At 38.7% G+C, this 19,229-nt stretch overlaps 1 protein-coding gene across 1 annotated transcript in view; it reads right to left on the bottom strand.

The window, feature by feature from the left end:
- LOC113156348 (protocadherin-15-like) overlaps positions 1–19,229 on the bottom strand; it is a 121,763-nt gene that overhangs the window by 52,189 nt on the left and 50,345 nt on the right. Inside the window, exons 9-16 of the mRNA XM_026351433.1 lie at positions 19,056–19,226; positions 12,703–12,811; positions 11,219–11,331; positions 9,423–9,629; positions 6,844–6,978; positions 5,202–5,351; positions 4,957–5,048; positions 4,219–4,320 (exon numbers count right to left, since the gene is read on the bottom strand). Of these exons, the coding sequence (XP_026207218.1) occupies positions 4,219–4,320; positions 4,957–5,048; positions 5,202–5,351; positions 6,844–6,978; positions 9,423–9,629; positions 11,219–11,331; positions 12,703–12,811; positions 19,056–19,226 (1,079 nt within the window). The remainder of the gene's footprint in view (positions 1–4,218; positions 4,321–4,956; positions 5,049–5,201; positions 5,352–6,843; positions 6,979–9,422; positions 9,630–11,218; positions 11,332–12,702; positions 12,812–19,055; positions 19,227–19,229) is intronic.

Genomic DNA, 19,229 nt, shown 5'->3' with positions numbered 1-19,229 from the left:
CAGAATACAGTCTATACTGTATGACTCATACAGTCATATGGGAATATTTTATAATGCAGTGCATTATGCATGCATTTGCAGAAAAAACTTTCTTCTTGTAAAAGTTTTGAATCATCACTTAAATTTGATATAAACGTGTTTTGACTTTATTTTGATGCACAGCTTCAGTCTGATTCCAGCCTTGGTAGTTAAATTTTTATGTGAAGTTTGGTCATTAGTAACACTTCTTAATTAAGCGGTTAAAGAAAGCTAAAATACTCCCGTTTGCCAGCTTTGCCCACGCATGACACAAGTGGTGTCAGTTTTTACTCACCCTGAATTTCATGGTAGGAAACAGCAGGGATTTAATTTGTGTTCCTACTTGGCGGGAGCGTCGAGTTCCAGCAGGGAGAGATTAACTTCACTCACACTGGATCATCGACTAAAAAAAAAACAAAGAACCTCGGGTCTAAACAATAGGCCACAAAATCTGTTTACGTTCACAACAATAAATAAATGAAGTGATAAAGGCTGGAAAAATGGGAGCCAGCTGACAGAGTGAGAGCCACTTTTCTATTAAAACAATCGGCATTATTAATGAAAACCAATAGAGGGAATTCAAATTTTTCAGTCAAGGTTTCTACTCTAGTTGGAGCGTATTTACTGTATCTTTCTGCTTCTCCATCCTAGAGAGAAATTTGAATTTTTGTTTATTTGAATGTACTTTACATATTTCATATAACTGCATTTTACCAGAACTAGATACTGAAGTTATGTGACTTGAACCCAAGTTGGATTCAAGTGACTCAAGTGTGTATCTACCCCATAATTTACTACCAGAGCCTCATAAAATATACTGCAACTTACCTCATTATCTCTCTCTATCCAGCTATTTATCCAAGACTTTATCAAATCTCATCTCTTCTGTGTGGTGGTGCCCTCATTTCTCCCTTACACTAGGAGTTTGATGAAAGTATAAATGGCACCCAGAGCATAAAACAGTTTTTCATATTCTGGAGAACAAATCAATCTGGGCCATGCAGAAGTACATCTAATGTGAATGTGTCTCGAGGGCTCATACACGGGTCCAGCCCCATAACATGGAGACATAAGAGTCATAAATAAAAAGAATGCTGTGTGCACTCGTGTCTTGTTGGTAGCCACAAGGAAGAAGACCTGCAGCACATTTTGGGCTCTGACCCACAGATTCAACAAATCAAGTAGCACAGACATAGATATTGATTTGTTATGCAGGTTATGTTTTCAGCTGAGATAAACAGGGGGTCTGGGGAAATTTGGGGACAATCTGTGTGCCAATCACTGGAACCACATCAATATTCAGTGGCTCACATTCTGTATTGATTTGGCAGCTACACAACTGGAGCTGAATGTGAGAAGAGATAATTCTAGCTTTTATGATGGCTGACAAATATTGTAGGAGAGAGCAATCTACTGCAGGAATTATAACTAAATTGTACTTTATCATTTTAACACAGTTGTAAATAAACCATAATAAGACTTTTTGTTATAATACACTTGAGATATCTGTTTCATTAAACTAGACCGATTTATAAGACGCACTAGGTTGATTTTGTACATTTCAGGACAGACCGTTTATCAGCTTTTGGGCAAATTTACTTTAATTGCTTCAGAAAGTATTCAGACTTCTTCCCTTTTTGCACACTTTCTGTATTGAAAACTTGATTTTAAATAGATAAAACTGTATTTTTTTTGTCCATCAATCGCACTCTGCAACTGATTAAGATGATGTTTTCTAAATTAGTTCAAAATAATTATTTTATTTATCAGATCATTTACTTTGGGATTACAAATTGTGCTCCGGCGCATCATGTCCACATTTTTCTTAACATTAATGGATAACATTACATGATCAACAGCTAAGTACTGTTACATATAAAGACTAGACAACTTTTCCTAAAGCAGAACTGATCAGACAAAGTTTAGAAAGGCACATTACCTCCCACACATGTTAGGAAAACCTACTTAAAGGACAAATAATCCTCTGAGTTTACATTAGAAAGGATATTTAAAGGACTGACGGCACTGGAAAAAGGATGTTCTGGTCTAATGGCACAAAACTGAACTCTTAGGGCAGAACTCCAAGCACAGTGTTCCAGTCAACACCAGGCACTCCTCATCATCTGGCTAATACCATCGCTTACAGTGAAGCAAGTTGGTGGCAGCCTGCGGGTGATCATTTTCAGGGAAAGGAGACTGGTCAGAGTTGATGAAAGAATTAATGCAGCTAAATAAAGTAAAAAAGTAAAGTAAAAGTGAAATAAACGTTTTTGGGGGAAAGAAAATCAGCTCCCATGTGCACACCACCTGTGGTTGCAGCAATGATTCACTTTTATACGAGAAAGACCCGAAGCATGCAGCCAAGGCAACACTGAAGTGGCTGGATAAGTACTGAGTGTAAATTGGCAATTTTAACAATTTACAATCCACCACATCACATTAAAGTGTGCTAAAAGTGATTGTGTCGGAATACTTTTTAAAGCCACTGTAATTTGTTTTTTCTTGACTTCTCACCTCCTTCTTTTTCGTCTCTCAAACACAAATGATCAAGGACTGACCACACCATGAAATCACCACAAAGCAAGGCAAACTAATTAAAGTGCCAATTTGAAAGATGTAGTCTTCGACTGTATTCTAAACATATATTCTGACCGTTAAAGCAGATTTAGAGGCTAATTTCCTTTGTTTTACTATCTTCCCACCAAAGTCTAATATGGAAAATGCCTTTATTGTATTTTCAGACAAACATTTTAATGTATTTTTCCACTGACTCACCCTCATGAATGAATGGTCTAATTGCTGTCGTGTACCTTTTTAGTAAAAAAATATATAACTTTTAAAAGGTTTTCCTGTGTGTATTACTGAATGTCGGTTCTTTTCCGTGGTTTCATGTTAGAAGATCAATGATTTTGCTTGTTTGTCCTTTTTCCAAGGACACTGCAGCATTAATTTATCCTTTTCTTGAGGAGTCCCCAAATGCACCGCACAAAGAACTACTCCCAAGTGTGCTTTGAATTAAATGAAAAGATGCATTAAAAGGAGCTAAAACCTTTTCTGTGCATGTTTAATTCAATTCAATTTTATTTGTATAGTGCAAAATCACAACAGAAGTCATCTCAAGGCACTTTACAGTGTAAGGTTTAAGATATTACCGAGTATAACTGTATAGAGAATTATATAGACAACCCAGCAACCCCAGATGTTGTCCCTCTTTTCTGTAACCTGCAAAAGCACATAGCATGTTCCCCAAGTCTTGCTTTTCTGTGAGATTTCTTAAGTAAAGCTGAGGTAGAGTGCAGAAAAAAAAAACAATCAAGGAATCAAACCCTCTGTAGTGCAATGCAGCTGGACAAATGTCTCAATTTGCTTCTGTTCTCAAATGTTGCATGGCAATTGTTAAAACAAACAAAAATTCAATTCAACTGCTCCCCACTACACTTAGGATACCAAATCAATACACACATACTTTAGACAATGTTAGGTGCAGCTCCTCTTTTCCTTCAAATAGACAGAGTTGGAAAATAAATAAACAGAGTTTGTGAATTGGTGAAAGTTATGCTTCCTTATTGATTTACTCCGTGAAGGAGAAATGGCGAGCAGGAAAGAGGAAACAACGCAGGGGGAACAACAATAACAAAAATGTCACCTTATCAACTAAGTCTATCCTTTAGAGTGTGACAGGGCCAGAGTGCACTACATTTCACTTTCTTTTACTATCTGTGGCATTTATTCTAGATGCCATGTGGCCATGCGGCCCTGCATTTGCTCAAATTGTCCTCTCTTTGACATGCAGACAGTATAATTTTCTTTCCATTTCTTAAGAACAGGGTAAGTAGTAGCAAGGCATCCTTTCATTACCCTTCATTCTACTTTACTGTTCTCCCTTTTCTTCTCACACACTCATTTTCCTCTTTTTGATTTCTGCCATTTTTCCAATAGAAAACTACAACCTGTGATATGTATTTCTAAAAATGAAACACCTCGCCTGAAATTGGTGAACAGATGAGAATAGAGAGAATGGCAGGAGAAGAGAATCGCACAGGGAGCAATAAAGTGTTTGGCGATGACTGCTAACGCTCTGGAAACCTGACCACTATTCAGGAACTTTTCAAACCTGTGTTTTAGCAGCGTTCAGAGCCCACCACACAATGGCTGAGCACGTAAAACCCAACAGAATAAACTGCACAACTTCCGACTTACCTTCTATGAGATACAGCCCCATTGTCCACTGCTTCTACAGTCAAAGCATAGCTTCGCCCCACAGCGAGCTCAACACCTGGAGCCACAGTAATGATCCCAGTGCTGTGAAAACAGTCCATGCAATATTACATGACTATACTTAAACAAATCACTAAACCAAAAGAGCAGGCTATAGCATTTAAAGCTCAATTGTCTTGTCATTGCCCGATTTTTTTATGGTAATTACTTAGCATCATAGTTATATTAATGTATAAACTGTAAAGTGGTCTTAGACTATCTTTTATACCATAATATTAACATCAAGACTAAGAAATCTGACAATACCACAGAAATCTATGTGTTCAGACTGTTAACTGAGGCATTTTTCTCTCATTCTCTAAGTGGATTTATGGTCTAATCCACAATACTCAGCAGCACTGGGCTTTTTCACGCTGAGAATCATCTGAATTAGTTTAAGGAATAGTTTGACATTTTGGCAAATATGCTTATTTGCGTCCTTGCCAAAGGTTGGTTCGCTGTTGGTTGCCTGGCAGACTCAAGGTCACAACAAGAAAAAACAAGCTGCTGCCAGTAGCTCCATATTTTAGCATACATCTTGACAGTGGAATCAATCTTCCCATCTAGTTCTCATCACAATATTAAATTAGCTGTATTTTCCCCAAAATCGAATTATTCTTTTAACATTAAAATCAAATATTTCTTCGCTATACAATATTTCAACTCAAGCGATTTAATTACCTATTTCCAATGAGAAAATGTCCCTGGGCACCAGCTAAGATCCGGTAGGTGACTTGGCCATTGACTCCTGCATCAGAATCTACTGCTGACAACTGAGAAAAGAAGCACTCAAGTGTCACATCTCTAAACACTCACATTTTGGAATGAAAACTGTAAAATACATCAAGTGCATCACACGTATAAAGTGCAGCTATTAAAGTTGTTGCTGATTCTACCCATTTCAGGAACTGTGATTGTGTGTGTACCTGTATTACTGTTTCTCCAGGCATCATATCAGTAAAGAGGTTGACATTGTAGGAGACATTAGCAAAAGTCGGAGTATTGTCATTAGCATCCAACACCGTTATTGTCACGGTAACTGGATTGCTCTGCTGGACGCCATCTGATGCTAAAAGCTAAAGAGACAAAAACAACATTGTATAGTATAGTTATTTTTACAAGGGAAAATAAATACTAAATTATAAAACTATAAAAAAAGACCCTGTGAAAATCTTGAGATGTGAGGACTTTGTACTCAAGTCCTTAACATTTTGCAAGTATTGCTCACGGCCCTGATCCTTTTACATTTTACCATTACCTTGTTTTATACTGCGTTAAATTAGACGGTTACAATTAATGTCTTTGTTAAGTTAACTGTACTGTAACTGTACCATTTCTGAAAAGTGTCTTTACACCAGGAATGCAAACATCCCAAAGTAGACATAAACTGTCAACATAAAAATAAAACGATTTTGTCCATGCTGTTACTCCTGGGCATGCTTTGCACTCTCTCCTCACATCCTCCTGTAACTCCACCCTCCCGTGAAGCACCTAATTGAAATAAAACCCGTCACTTCCACACTGCATACAAATAAAAGCTTTTTTGCTGACAACATTCTTCTGAACAAGCTCATCTACCAAGAAGCTGATTGACTCCTTTAAATGAAAAGCAACCTCCATGTCTCAGAGCTAACTCTCTCTTCCTCAGGTTTAATTTCTCCTGCAAGGCTTTCATGATGATTACTTCACACCTCTACCTTTCAATCACTACATCAGACCCTCGTCTTTTTCCATCTTTAACTTCCAAACAGCAGCATGCGCACACAAAGATATCTCAACTTGTACAATGTGCTGTACTTCCACACATAGAAACACACACACACACACACACACACGCAGTGTGACCAGGCTGAACTTGGCAGATAACAGACTGCTGTATGAACTAACAATGCCGTATATCATATGGTGAGGCGCGCAGAGAGACAAAGATGCTCTGTGTTTGGCGACGGGCAGCCTCCCTGTGCCCTACCAATAAAGAAAGAGCTGAATTAGATTTCACTGAAATAACATAGAGAATAAGCGAGGGAGAATGACAAATTGAGAGGCACAAGAACAGCAACAAAAGGAAAGAAGAAAAAGGGGATAGTGAACCAGAGGGAAACTCATTGAGAACAAATGAGTCAGAAAGAAACAGAAAAACCGATGGAGGGAGGTATCCACACAAACGCAGCAACCACTGGAATAAATCTTGTTTTTTTTTTTTGTTTTTTTTATGCATTTCTGCACTGAACAATGGAAAAGCTAAGTACTGGTCTGAATGCTAAATCATTCACAGAACCCCTGATTGTCATGCCAAACCAACTTAAAGAAGTGGTGTTACAGTATACAATCACATTTATTATTAAAATCTACTACATATAGTAACTCTAAATGTTAGCTCCATTTCCTCTCTTTTTCTCCAATCTTGTTTTGTTTCCTGTTTTCCCCTTTTCTCAAGACACTACTACAGTTTTGTCAAGGGTCTCAGAATCGAGGTGCGTTATTCAAATGCATTCAAACACTTTTATCGCTTTCTCTCTCTCTCTCACACGCCCACGTACAAATTGTAAATAATGCACTCTAGAGTACCGTAAATGTATATGAGTCTTGGGTCTCTCTGTCCACTGGCTGCAACAAGGTGAGATATCTTCTGATTCCGGTAGCAGTCACAAAGAAAATATTAGAATAGCTGTCCAATGAGAACTGGAGCTGAGGATCCTTGGTCTGTGGGGAAAGAATAGGTGTTTAGAAGTACACGCAAGGTGTTACAAGAGCAAGCTTTTCATTTTTACCATTAAATCACCTGAGGGAGGCACTTTCACTGGTAAATTTACATCTGGGTGCTGCCTAGAATATCTACTGCAATGTAATATTGGCTACCAAGCATCTCTATTGATTCAATTAAAGTATCTGGAGGAGACTGACTGCGCACACAGTGACTAATCAAAAAAAGCAGATGATAATAAAAGCAACACAAATTTTAGGAAGACAAGGAGTGTGCAATTAATCATATTGTCTCTCCCTTCAGGCATGTATTTGTAATAATATTTCCTACAAATTATATACTTTAACACATGAGTGAAGAAACAAATGCTTCCTTATGCAAAACAGCTAGGATTAAAGAAGAGCTTTGACAGGAGAGGGTGAATGAAAAACATCTCCTGCAAGGTTTTCTTGACATAAAAATTCTCCTTAGAGGGCTCTGTATGTGCATCCGTGTATGTGTGTGTGTGTGTGTGTGTGTGTGTGGTATTCTCAATGATGGAGAGGCAATCCTCATCCAAGTCCTCCCCTGACATTACCCACACAGTCACCTCCTCTGTGCATACTATATGTGTGAGCTCTCATTCCAGATAAGGCTGGCTCAGCAGGGTAAGGGAGGCTGATAATTTTGTCGATGTAGCCAGTGTAGATATTGAGTCATAAATAAACACACACACGCGCGCACGCAGACATTAACAGCCGTATGCACACCCATAAATTAAAGTCACGGATGGCACATAAAAGCAATTGGGACTAATCATCATTGTTGGTACTTGATGCTGGAGGTAAAACCGGGGTGAGCAATATTTAAAACAACTCAATGTATATCAATTGTCACAAACACACAGAAACAATCTCAAGAACACAGAGAAACACACACATTATCCCCACTAAGCCCATTCCCTGCTGTGGGGATATTTTAGAAACCAATGAACCAAAGCTTGTTTTTGTCAAAATGCCTATGCTACATCTTAAACAAGCTAAGCTCTTGGGAATGCTCTAGCGATAACAGGGTTGCAGTACTGTAAATTCTTACATTATCACTGAGAGGCAATTTAAGAGGGAAATGGCTTTAAATATCCATATTCGCAGGGAAATTAGAAAGGGCACTTCACACACTGCAAGCATGGCACAAAGCACAGATTGAATAGCACAAAAAGACATGGACACTTCATCGGATGCATCAAATTCAGTATTAGCTATCATATCTGGGCATGGCAGGCCTGTCAGACTTTGGATCTAGAGTTCTCCACAAGGAAACAAGTGTACGTAGTGTGGTGGAGAGAGGACACTCAACATCTAATGACTTAATGTGTCTTTATTTGTTTAGCTTACATCGTATTTTACAGTTCTAATACTTTTTATGTAACTTCCTGAAAAATGTCCTTATAATTATAATAAGTAGTTGGGGTGTTACAGGTTTTAAATATGAGTTTACAGGAAAATAGGAAATTCTTCTTGTTCTCTTTTGTCTTTTCCCATCAGGGGTCGCCACAGCGAATCATCCTTTTCCACCTAACTCTATCATGGGCATCTTCTACCCTCACACCAGCCAACCTCATGTCCTCTGTTAAGACATCCATATATCTCCTCCTTGGTCGTCCTCTTGCCCTCCTGCCTGGCAGCTCCATCTCCAACATCCTTCTACCAATATATTCACTATCCCTCCTCTGCACATGTCCAAACCATCTCAGTCTGGCCTCTCTGACTTTGTTGCGAAAATAGGAAATTACATTCTGTAATTATAGAAAGTAAGCTGATGAACTCTAGCGATGAGTTAGTTTAGATTAACAAAATGATTAACTCTTGATGAGATCGAAAGTGCATCACACTGACTATATTGATTCTTCAGGTCCCATTGGCATAAATTAGGTAATTTGAAAATATGTTTCCAAGTATAACTACAAAGAAAGATTTCTACATATTGTTTATGATCACATTTTCACTTACCTATTAGATAACTAGAGGCTTTTTTTTTTGTAATTAAAAACTCATAATGTAATGAGCAGGTAATTAAAATCAACAGCACTATCTTTAATATGTCAACACCAGTTCAAACTTCAGAAAACTTAGTAAAGGAGGTAAAGAAATGAACTTATCTCATACGTACAGGCACATTATTGGCTTTAACCTATAATGTAGATGCAACATAAATTCAGAAAATGACTTTGTCAAGGTATTAAATTCAATGAAAATGAAAATATTCTCATAACTACAGCACAAGTCAAAAAGATCTGTACATTTGTATTTTTAAGTCATCAACAATGTTGAATAACATCAATTAAAAGAAAATGAACTTCTGCTTCGTTCAACAATAGCATCAACGTGAAGATTTGTTGGATAATTATAAGTATCCTAAGTAGTTCGCAATGTCTTTAGTCAGCTCTGTAGGCTTTCGTTCTCACCTCCTCCACATCGTTATCCAGGGCTATGATGGCCAGTGGTGCAGACAGGCTGGTGTTGGTCGCTATAGTGGTTCCCACTGGCGATGCCTCACTGATGTAGCCATGGTAACTGGTCTCCAGGAAGTAGGGTGCCTGGTTGTTTTCATCCAGAACTTCGATTTGGAGGTTGGCAAAAGCTGGCAGTGGGTGACCATTGTCCTGCTCTGCCTAAAGGTGAGAGAAATAAATATAAAATCTTGTTTATAGCTGTGACGCTTCACGTTCAGTCATTCACACGATAATCCTCTGATTAATGCCATGATATGATGGTTTAAAACATTTTCTTAAATGAAAAGTTGGATATATTATCACTGTGATTTTTGATGAGGCTGAGTCAGTCGGTGTTATCAATCTGTGACTTGCTAATAAACTGTCCTTTATTAGAGAAAACCAGCAAACATAGTCTCTGTCTTTGCATTAGCATTGTTTTGTGGTTTTATTATTTGTTAATTGAGTTGAACACAGTATAATTGCAAAGTCGATCTTTATCTCAGTGTACTACTAAAGCTCCATTGGGATTAGTCTATTTCTGCAGGGGACATTGAGTGATACTAAACCTACCTTCCTTGCAGGAGCTTGTATAGATTATATTTCGCTCCTACCCCGTTTGGCAGCACTTTGTTTTGTTTGTGAACTTTCTAGTTCTCCTATAATTGAAACCCTGTCGGGAGTGATGCCATCATTTTCTACAGTGGATCTCTGGGGCTTTTCTGCTTGAAGAGCTTCTTGTGCTTTTTTTTCTTAAGCTTAGTTCAGCTTAGTATGAAATTTGCCTTTTGTGTGAAAATACAATGGGCCAAAATTGTTTCTCAATCAGAAGATCAAGAGTTTATCAAATGTGACGTTGTGGCACCTCTTCAACTCTCCTGTGGAGGCACTTTCTTTCTCGTGTCCAGGTCTGCTACAGACCGCAGCCTGTAACTTCTCAGTAGTTAAAAAGCTGCACCTTACAATTAGTTACGTTTCAGAGGAGCAAAGTGAATAGTTTATTCCCAGCATCCCCATGCAATGTTAATCCCATCAGAATGGAGCTTGGAGAAGAATTCAGCTATTAAAACAAGTCTACTGAAGTCTGACAATCTACCGCACACAACTGCACAACAGGCTGATTGCCTGTTGATGTGTTTGGGCCTGGGTTTTCCTCTGTGTCTTCTTTTTTGTCTGTAGCTTATTTCTGTCTGCCATTGTCATCTACAGTACATCTCTTTCTCCTTTCTCCCCTGACTCATTAGACTCAGTTTGTGTGGTATTCAGGAGCAAAAGCACACTTAATGCAGTGCCATTACATAAACATAATCATAATATTCCACCATATGAACATGGTTATAGCTTCGTATACACAAATCCACAAGCAGCCTTAACTATAGCAAAATATCCCATAGAGGAAAAATTCAATTTTCAAATTCAGCAGACCAGTGCCTCATGTGTGTGTAATTCTATTACAGGTATAACTGAGACAAAAAAAGGCTCCACACAGCGTGGAGTAGTTCTAATGCGTTACAATTACTCTTGTTTAATACGTTCAGAGAAGACTGCTTTTAATTGACAGAAACCAGGAAGCAGCAAATATATGAACTGATGAAAAACATTTAGTCTTTATTTAAGCTTACACGTAGCTACAACAGCTTGAGGGGTATCTGGAGGTTAAAGGCAGTAAAAGGACGCAGTGCACAGTGAGGTGATAGGTTTCTTTAGTGTTGCTATGGGAAAAATGTTCAAGTTGCACATCTCCCGTTTGCAGCAGCGGTGGTTCTCACCTTGATAACCAGATCAAATCTGCGGTACAGTTCTCTGTTGATGGGTTTTAGTAACAGAAGCTCCGCTGTTGTACTGTTCAAGCTGAAATATTCTGCACAGGACTCTGGTTTACCTGAAAGAGAGAGAGAGAGAGAGATGAGTTATTGGTATGTTTGTCTGAAGAATGTGTAGAGGGATAGTAAAAGAAAAAGACATGGCTAATGCCCCCAGTTTTCTCATCTCAACTCTCCACAGTTGGTGATGCACACACACTCACATGCATGTACCCCCCCTCCCACACACACACACAAATATATATATAAAAAATTATATATATATATATATATATATATATATATATATATATATATATATATATATATATATATATATATATATGGTGCTTTGGAATGTTGCATTGCTCAGTGGGGAAATCAACTTCTGACAAGAGGAGCAGCAACACAGGTATACATTTCTCAAGTGTGCATTTGTTTCTCTATGTGTGTGTGTGTGTGTGTGTGAGTGTGTGTGACTAGCACTGATTTGATTGGGATCTACTGAGGGATAGTACGTTCCAAGACCGCATGATTCCCTTAGGTACCGTTTCCTTCTTTAGGACATGACCAAAAGTGTTAGTTCACCTATACCTTGCTGAACAAAAAGGTCATTATGTCTTGAAAAGCGTCTTTTGTCGTGCATGCATCTGTCTGTCTTTCAGGACTTTTGATAGTATGAAATGTCACTGAAGTTTCTCTGCAGGATTCACAACCAAACCTGAAGAGGAAGTGAGTGAGGGCGGAATGAAGTTTCATTTTGTTTCTGCTAGCTGTACTGACAATGACCTTGGCTGAAGCAAATCCTGAGGTCGACAAGCAAAACATACCACTAGTGTTAGATCGAAATACCACATTTGTTGTCTGTCGTCTTACTCTATACAAAGTTGGTTCCAAAGGGCACTGGTATTTCATCACTAAAAAGTTCATTCTCAAGGCCACTAGATAATGGGCCTTTATATGATATATGAGATATTTAAAAAAAAAAAAGTAAATTGTTATGATGGTCATCATTAATCTGATGAAAAAAAAAAAAAGGAATTTTGTAAGTGACTTCAAACGTTTGAACAGCAGTGTATAATCAGTTTGTCAGTCCAAAAGTCCTAATTGTGCAGTCAGTGTCTGTGAGTAGTCATTGCATTCTTACATGTTGTGTTGAATGAATGAATATACTCTCAATATTGTACTTCTACCTCTGTAACAGTCAACAAAATACTGTTCATGAAGGAGCAGAGGTGCAAAGCATAAGAGAGCGGAGTCAGATGTGATGTAATTGCAACGGTGAGTGCGATTAATAAATTCACACCCACACAGTTCATCCACAATGATGTTGCAATACAGGACATTTACTGCAGTAAATCTTTGGCAAAAGTATAGTGTCTCACTGAATGTGTAGTTCTTTTGCACAACGATAGTGCCAACCAGTGTAATCATAACAATGTTTAACCTACCAATGAGGATGGAGTAGAGAATCCCTGGCCTATCAGAAGGGGGTTGTATGTTTCGGTCCTGGTCCACAGCTTGTATGGGTGGAGTCACATTCAGGGGATTCACCTTATTCTGGAGACAAAACAAAAATGAGCACTGAAGCAGACTAGCACAACTATGTTCAACAAATATGACAGAAAACCGGTTAGTATGAAAGAATATTTCAGACGGGTATGTGAAGATGGCTTTTATGTGTGCAGTTAGAGTTTAAGAGTGAAAAACTAGGAAAGAAAGAAAAAACTGACAAGCAAACTACTGTAGCAGAACATTTCAACCTTCCACCAATTACCACCGGCTTCATTTTGCATTATATGAATAAATCAAATGAAGCTATCCTAGCTCACCACAAACATCTGTAACGAAAACAGCTGCTGCTTAAAACAGCACACAATTGGAAATACTACCAAATGAATTTCTTGCTGCTCTGAGACTTTGTTCAGACTTTGTTCTAGGGTATAATTAAAACAAAAAAATTGCAGTTGTTTGTTTCTGTAATGTCAATTTTCTTTTAGCTCAACAGTTTGTAGAACTCGTTTTATTCAGACTAGAGAACTTTTATTCCATGCAGAGTCTGAGGACCAGAGCTTTTTGATGTACCTCACCTCGTTTCATGCCAAGAGAAATATTATATTATATATTATATAATATTATTTATTTATTTAATTTTATGTCTACGTTTAAGACTCGTCTTTGTTCATATAAATACGATAGTTTTCTTATCAGTGCTTGAAAGACTCCTTTAACAATTTAAAGACAAATAGCAAATAATAGTAGAACAATATATTTATAATTGTATTTAAGGTCAATACACATACAGATAAACAAATAGTGATAAACTCAGACTTGCATACTTAGGACCATGAATTTGATCTGTTGGTGCCCTCTAGAAATTTCACAACCTAATCACTTCTCCAAGTTAATATTTAATAAAAGCACAAAGCTGAATTACTTTTAATTAGATCTCATCCAAGCCACCTACTGTACATGACTCAAGGAGGCCTATGGGTTCACGAATGGTGTTTAATATAAAGAATCCAAGGGAGAAACATAACGTGTCAATAAGGATAAAAAAAATAAAGAAAATCTACACATATTCTTAAATGTGCTCTAATGTGTGAGCACAAACCCACATGCAGCACAAGAGGATGCTCACACACATGCATTGGTGTAATATGCTTTACTGCTGCACCTGGTATGCAGTACTTAAATCTACAAGTCATCACACAGCCATATCTCCTGTTGCCTGTCACCATGACAAGAACAGGAGGGAGACAGTCAGAGAAGAAGTTATGGCAAGTAATGAAGTGGAGCAAAAGAGATTTGTAGAAAGGGAGAAGGGAGAATTTTCTCAGAGTTGGGGATAAACGGGGAGTAGAGAAAGATGTTGGTCTAAGAAAGACAGATGACTGAGAAAAGAACACTAAAATAAAAATGATTTTCTTTAAAGAAGAAAGAAATGGCAATACTGCAGAATTATGAGGCCAGCTAATAATGTAGGATATTAAAGTAAGAGTGACAGCAACCTAAAGGAAACATGTTGACAACGTGGGCCTGGATAGTAAAGTGGCATGCAGCACGCTCAGCTTCATCAAAAAGGCTAATTTGACCCTTGGCTGTCCTGATCATATTCTCCATGAGCAGTTTGCCCTCTCATCTTCAGACTTCTGAATGCTGAAGCATCAACACAGAGAAATCGCCTTTATTCTTTTACCTGCTGAAAGGCTGAACCTTGCTCTAATACATTCTCCACTGCTTTTCACAGAACGTACTAAAAGCATAGCACTTTACTGTGAATACCGTCTGCCTTTAAAAACGCGGCTTTTGACAATACAGTGCAGAGACGCAGCACTTCAGTCTCAAGTTCTCATCAGGGTTAATGAAACTTTCTTTCATCAAAACCTTTTTATTATTATTATTCTATCAACTTTCTACACACTGTTTTAACTGACACCTGCAGCTGTGATGAATTACGCATTTACAAAATTAAATACCCAAACTACAATTGTGTTTACAAAGTAATTACAGCCAAACTTATTTTTTTAGTACAAACATTATATGTAGAATATAACATTCATTCTGTTGCTTTGCATTTTTTTTGCCGTGCTTTGCGTTTCCTGAGCAGGAAGTACATCCTCTTCTGGGCTTGTATGTGTTGAAGGGTGCTTATGAAGTAAGAGGCTTCACTCTGTCACACCTCCAATCAACCGAAGTGGACTAAGGGGTTCTAAGATTACTTAATCAAGTAATTAAAGTTGTTACTATACTTATTTTATTTTGAACAGCAAAATGCAAATGAAACTTCTCTTCCCAATAGGGCTGAATGGCTTATGGCTATTCATTAAAGGCACAATACAAAGGTTCTTAATGATGGTCAAACTTGAGGTCAGTTAACATTAATTATGGCTGCAGCACATAGTTGTGTCAACGCTGTAGAACTGACTCACTAGTGGCTTATTTGATTAAGAGCTGCGACTTCATCAAATAATCCACAGATCTCTTCAACCAATTATCATTTGGTCTTCATCACATGAATATTTAATTGGGATTTAATAAATATTTAAATTAATCAAGCTCAACATAGACAAATACAAGAGCAAATATCCACATCAAACTGTGTTGACATCAGCGATCTACAACATGTTCACCTCTACAGCAGATACCACAAGCTGGGGAGGCACTAATAAAATGCTGCAGAGGTTTACTGTCAGGAACATGCAGGCGGGAAAGCAGGCAAACACCACAAAATCAGCAGGCAAGAAATCAGCAACAGGTATTAGGCAGACGTGAATGACTCCGACACTACAACAGCTAAACACCACCACCTGGAAGGTGTGTGTGGGGGAAAGGGGCTTCATATATTAGTGGGGAACTAATGAGCAAATCGGCAGCAGCTGTGCAGGCAGGTGGCTGATCCCGGGAGCAGAGAGAAGATCAACAGAAGAAGAGGGGAGAAAATTTCTAAGGGCATCTGGTGGTCAGGTGAGGCCTTGTGTCAACCACTCAGCTACACAGGAGTGCACATCAAGATGCTATTTGTAACGCAACAGAGATCTAGCGCTCCCTTATCACGTAAAAGAAAACTAACATATGGCTTTCACCACAATGCCAAAAAATTAAGATACAACAAAGCGCTGTAGTTTTTTTGGCTTTTGTCACCTTTATATACCCACAAGTCAATCAACTCCACTGTGACATAAGGTCAAACTAAATGATTGGTCAGGTTCGGGGAGAGTTGTTTACTGTGCAACAATCATTTGTCGCTCACAGCTGTGAATTTCTGAGTAGCACAGGCAGCAATGTTTGTGAAGTATATGTGTGAACATGGCCTGACAGCCAACTCCTCTGCATAAATGACCAGCATCCTGGTGTTTGTGTGTGTGTGTGTGTGAGTGAGAGAGAGAGAGAGAGAGAGAGAGAGAAAAGGAGAAAGACACAGACAGAAAGTAGTTATGTTGGCTCTAAGGCTCTGAGGCTGTCATATCTTATCAGTCTGATTAGGACTCAAACTATTACAGTTCCTTGACTCTCCTCCTCATTCATTCCTCTCCTCGCTTCACCTCACCACCCTCCTTATAAACCAGCAACTGCAGCTCTCTCGTCTCCTTTCCACTCATTCTGCATTTGTACCCCTCTCATCGCACATCCAATATCTGGCTGTCTGTCAGCTGTTGTCCTCTGCCTTGCTCTTTTCAGCAACAGCAGTTTGAAGGAAACAAATGGGAGGCTTACCTTTATGATATTGGGGTTCGTTCAAGCAGAACATATCAGGGTACTCATGTTGGATGGCTTCAAAGTCTAGTCTTAATCAATCAAACAGAGCTCTTTAGAGATAGTAGCTTTCATTTAGATGAGGGTGCATTCAAGCGTGACTAATAGAAGAGATCATGCTGTCGGAATAAACACACCTTTATTTAAATTACCTGGAATAGTTTGGTTTAAATATACGACTGTGAAAAATGATTCAGCATTTTTACACTACATTTCACACACACACACACACACACGCGTGAGGGTGCATGATACATTTTATTTTACGAGCAGTTTTTCCACAATGACTGAAACGTTTGTGTGTGAACGCAGCCTTAGTATGGCACATCTACAATGTTGAGATACTTGTAAAAGATAAGAACAAAGAAGGAGACGGTCAAAATTGCTGCAGCACAAGCTGAGATCATCTGGAATTTAGTGTCTGGTATGAGTAAAACTCCAAAAGCACTCAATCCTTTATTTTCCATAATACAGTTCAGAGACAGGACAGAATTGGGGGAATAATTGCAGTCAAACACAGCTTGACCTCAAGGACCTTGAAGAAACCTAGTGCAGAGTGCATCTCATCCGAGAATGGGATCGCGATTTCAGTACAGCAATGATCTAAAGGATACAACTGAGGCAATTTGTTTTTCCACTTCTTATACCAAAAGAAGCACAGGCATAACTAAAACCACGGCTATTTAGAGGTTCAGTAAACCATGCCATGAAACCAGCAAAACTACATTGGATGCTGCCACAGTTGATGTTATTTTGGGCACTAGTGATTATCCTGCTATGACATGTGAAAGACGCCCATAGGTTTTTCCTAAATATGAACTGTAATCTGACACATGATCAGTTTCTCCCTGCAGTGAACAGGAGATCAGCATGGACATCACGGCCAGCGAATGAAAGTTGATTTTACAGTCTGTACGGCTCCCTTTTTTTTTTTTTATTGCTGCAATGTTGTAAGATCATAAATACTAAAATCAGTGAGGCATCTGGAGTGAGCAGCAGTTGTGGTTTGGGAGAAAATTGACAAGTGAGAAACAATCAGATGGAACATATTTTATCACTTCAGATTTTAAAACCCCACAAGTATTTTCTATGGATATTTTTTTTCTGTGTGCCTGTACCTCTCCCCTTCTCCCTGTTTGACTTTACCTCTGCATCATTCCCTCTCTAGCTTTCAATCGTAAACCCTGCCCTTGTCTGGGTGCACTTGCTCCTTCTCAAAACCACATGGTGTAAAGTTGATTTACTCCTGTTGTTCCTCACCGTGTCCCTCTTGGCTGGGTGGAAAGGGTGTGTGCGTTTAAACGTATGTGTATGTGTGAGGAGAAAGAGCGTTCTGAGTGTGTTTGGAGTAAAGTGAGCATATACTCACTTTATTAGGTACACCTGTACAATCTAATGCAATCTGATACAGCAGCAGCTCTGCCATTAATCTACTTATACAAGTTGAGAATTTCCACTATATGTCTATTAGTGAGGTTATAGCGGGTGGATAAGTAGTGCTGGAGGGAATTATATTAAGGTGTGTGGCCCCCCCTCCTTCACATATGACTGTGTAACCCTTTATCAATAATAGTAGAATTATAACCTTTTCAATAAATGCTGGGAAAACCTGAGTTTCATGAGTTTGAACAAAGAGATGAATTAAACAATGTGTAGTTAGGTGTGACTGCTCTACTAGCTTTACACTGTTATGTGTGTATGTGTGTGTGTGTGTGTGTGTGGATGTGGATGTTATAAGGCGTGACTGCACTGCTAGCTTGTCACGATCAAAGGTGTGTGTACGTGTGCATCTGTGTGCGGTGCGGGATGAATGGCCTACTGATTTTGCCTGCAGCAACTTTGTCTCATTAACAAAGTAGCATTGTAAGTCACTTGGAATAACTGCATCAGTTAAACGCCCGAGACACAAATGCGCAACTACACAAACAGCTTTATAAGCATAGAAACATATATATCTCCATGCTGCAGACTCACTTTGATGACAACTGTTCATACATAAAGGATTAACATTGTGATCTATCAGAAAAACCTTTTGAAGTTTATAACTCCATAGCACACATGGTGTGACTATTAACAACTTATCATTAAACTATCATTGGCCTATAAAAGCTTAACTTAGTTTCTGTTAGAGTTCACATACACAGCAGAAGTACATGTTTCTGAGGCAGTATGTTCTTTGTCAATGTTTTATATTGGTATCATACATTGACGGCGTGGCATCTCACATGTTATACCTCTGACATTTGAGTCAGTAACTATCCATAGCTCAGGCCTATCCCTCAAAGAGCCAGCAGGAGAAAGCTGGATTCAACTTACTGATTTCACTGGGTTTCAAAGGAGCTGAAAGATTTGACAAATAATGTGCAATATTACTAAAGTCAGTAGCGCCCTTTATTAATGGTCTTGGATGTTAAGACAGACCAACTACTGTCCACTGAAGGAATAAAGTAATGCAGCAGTGCACATACTCACACAGACAGAGATAGAAACACGGCCTCTGCACCATACATACAAATATAATATATGTACATAACAGGCAGGCACTCACCGGTTCTGTCAGCTCCAGTACATTAGCCCTATACGTGATGGGACTACAGTCACGGGTTTTTCCCACAAGCGTACATGGTAGAAACATCGGACCCAAGTCGTCACCATCCAGAACATCCACAGTGAGCGTGGTGGTGGCTGTAAGACGCTCACTCGGGTAGGGAGCCCGATCCTA

Source organism: Anabas testudineus, chromosome 19 (assembly GCF_900324465.2).
Source record: "Anabas testudineus chromosome 19, fAnaTes1.2, whole genome shotgun sequence".
In the NCBI taxonomy this organism is placed as follows: domain Eukaryota; kingdom Metazoa; phylum Chordata; class Actinopteri; order Anabantiformes; family Anabantidae; genus Anabas; species Anabas testudineus.
The sequence above is the reverse complement of the archived record's forward strand: the minus strand, read 5'-3'. Positions and strand labels throughout refer to the sequence as shown.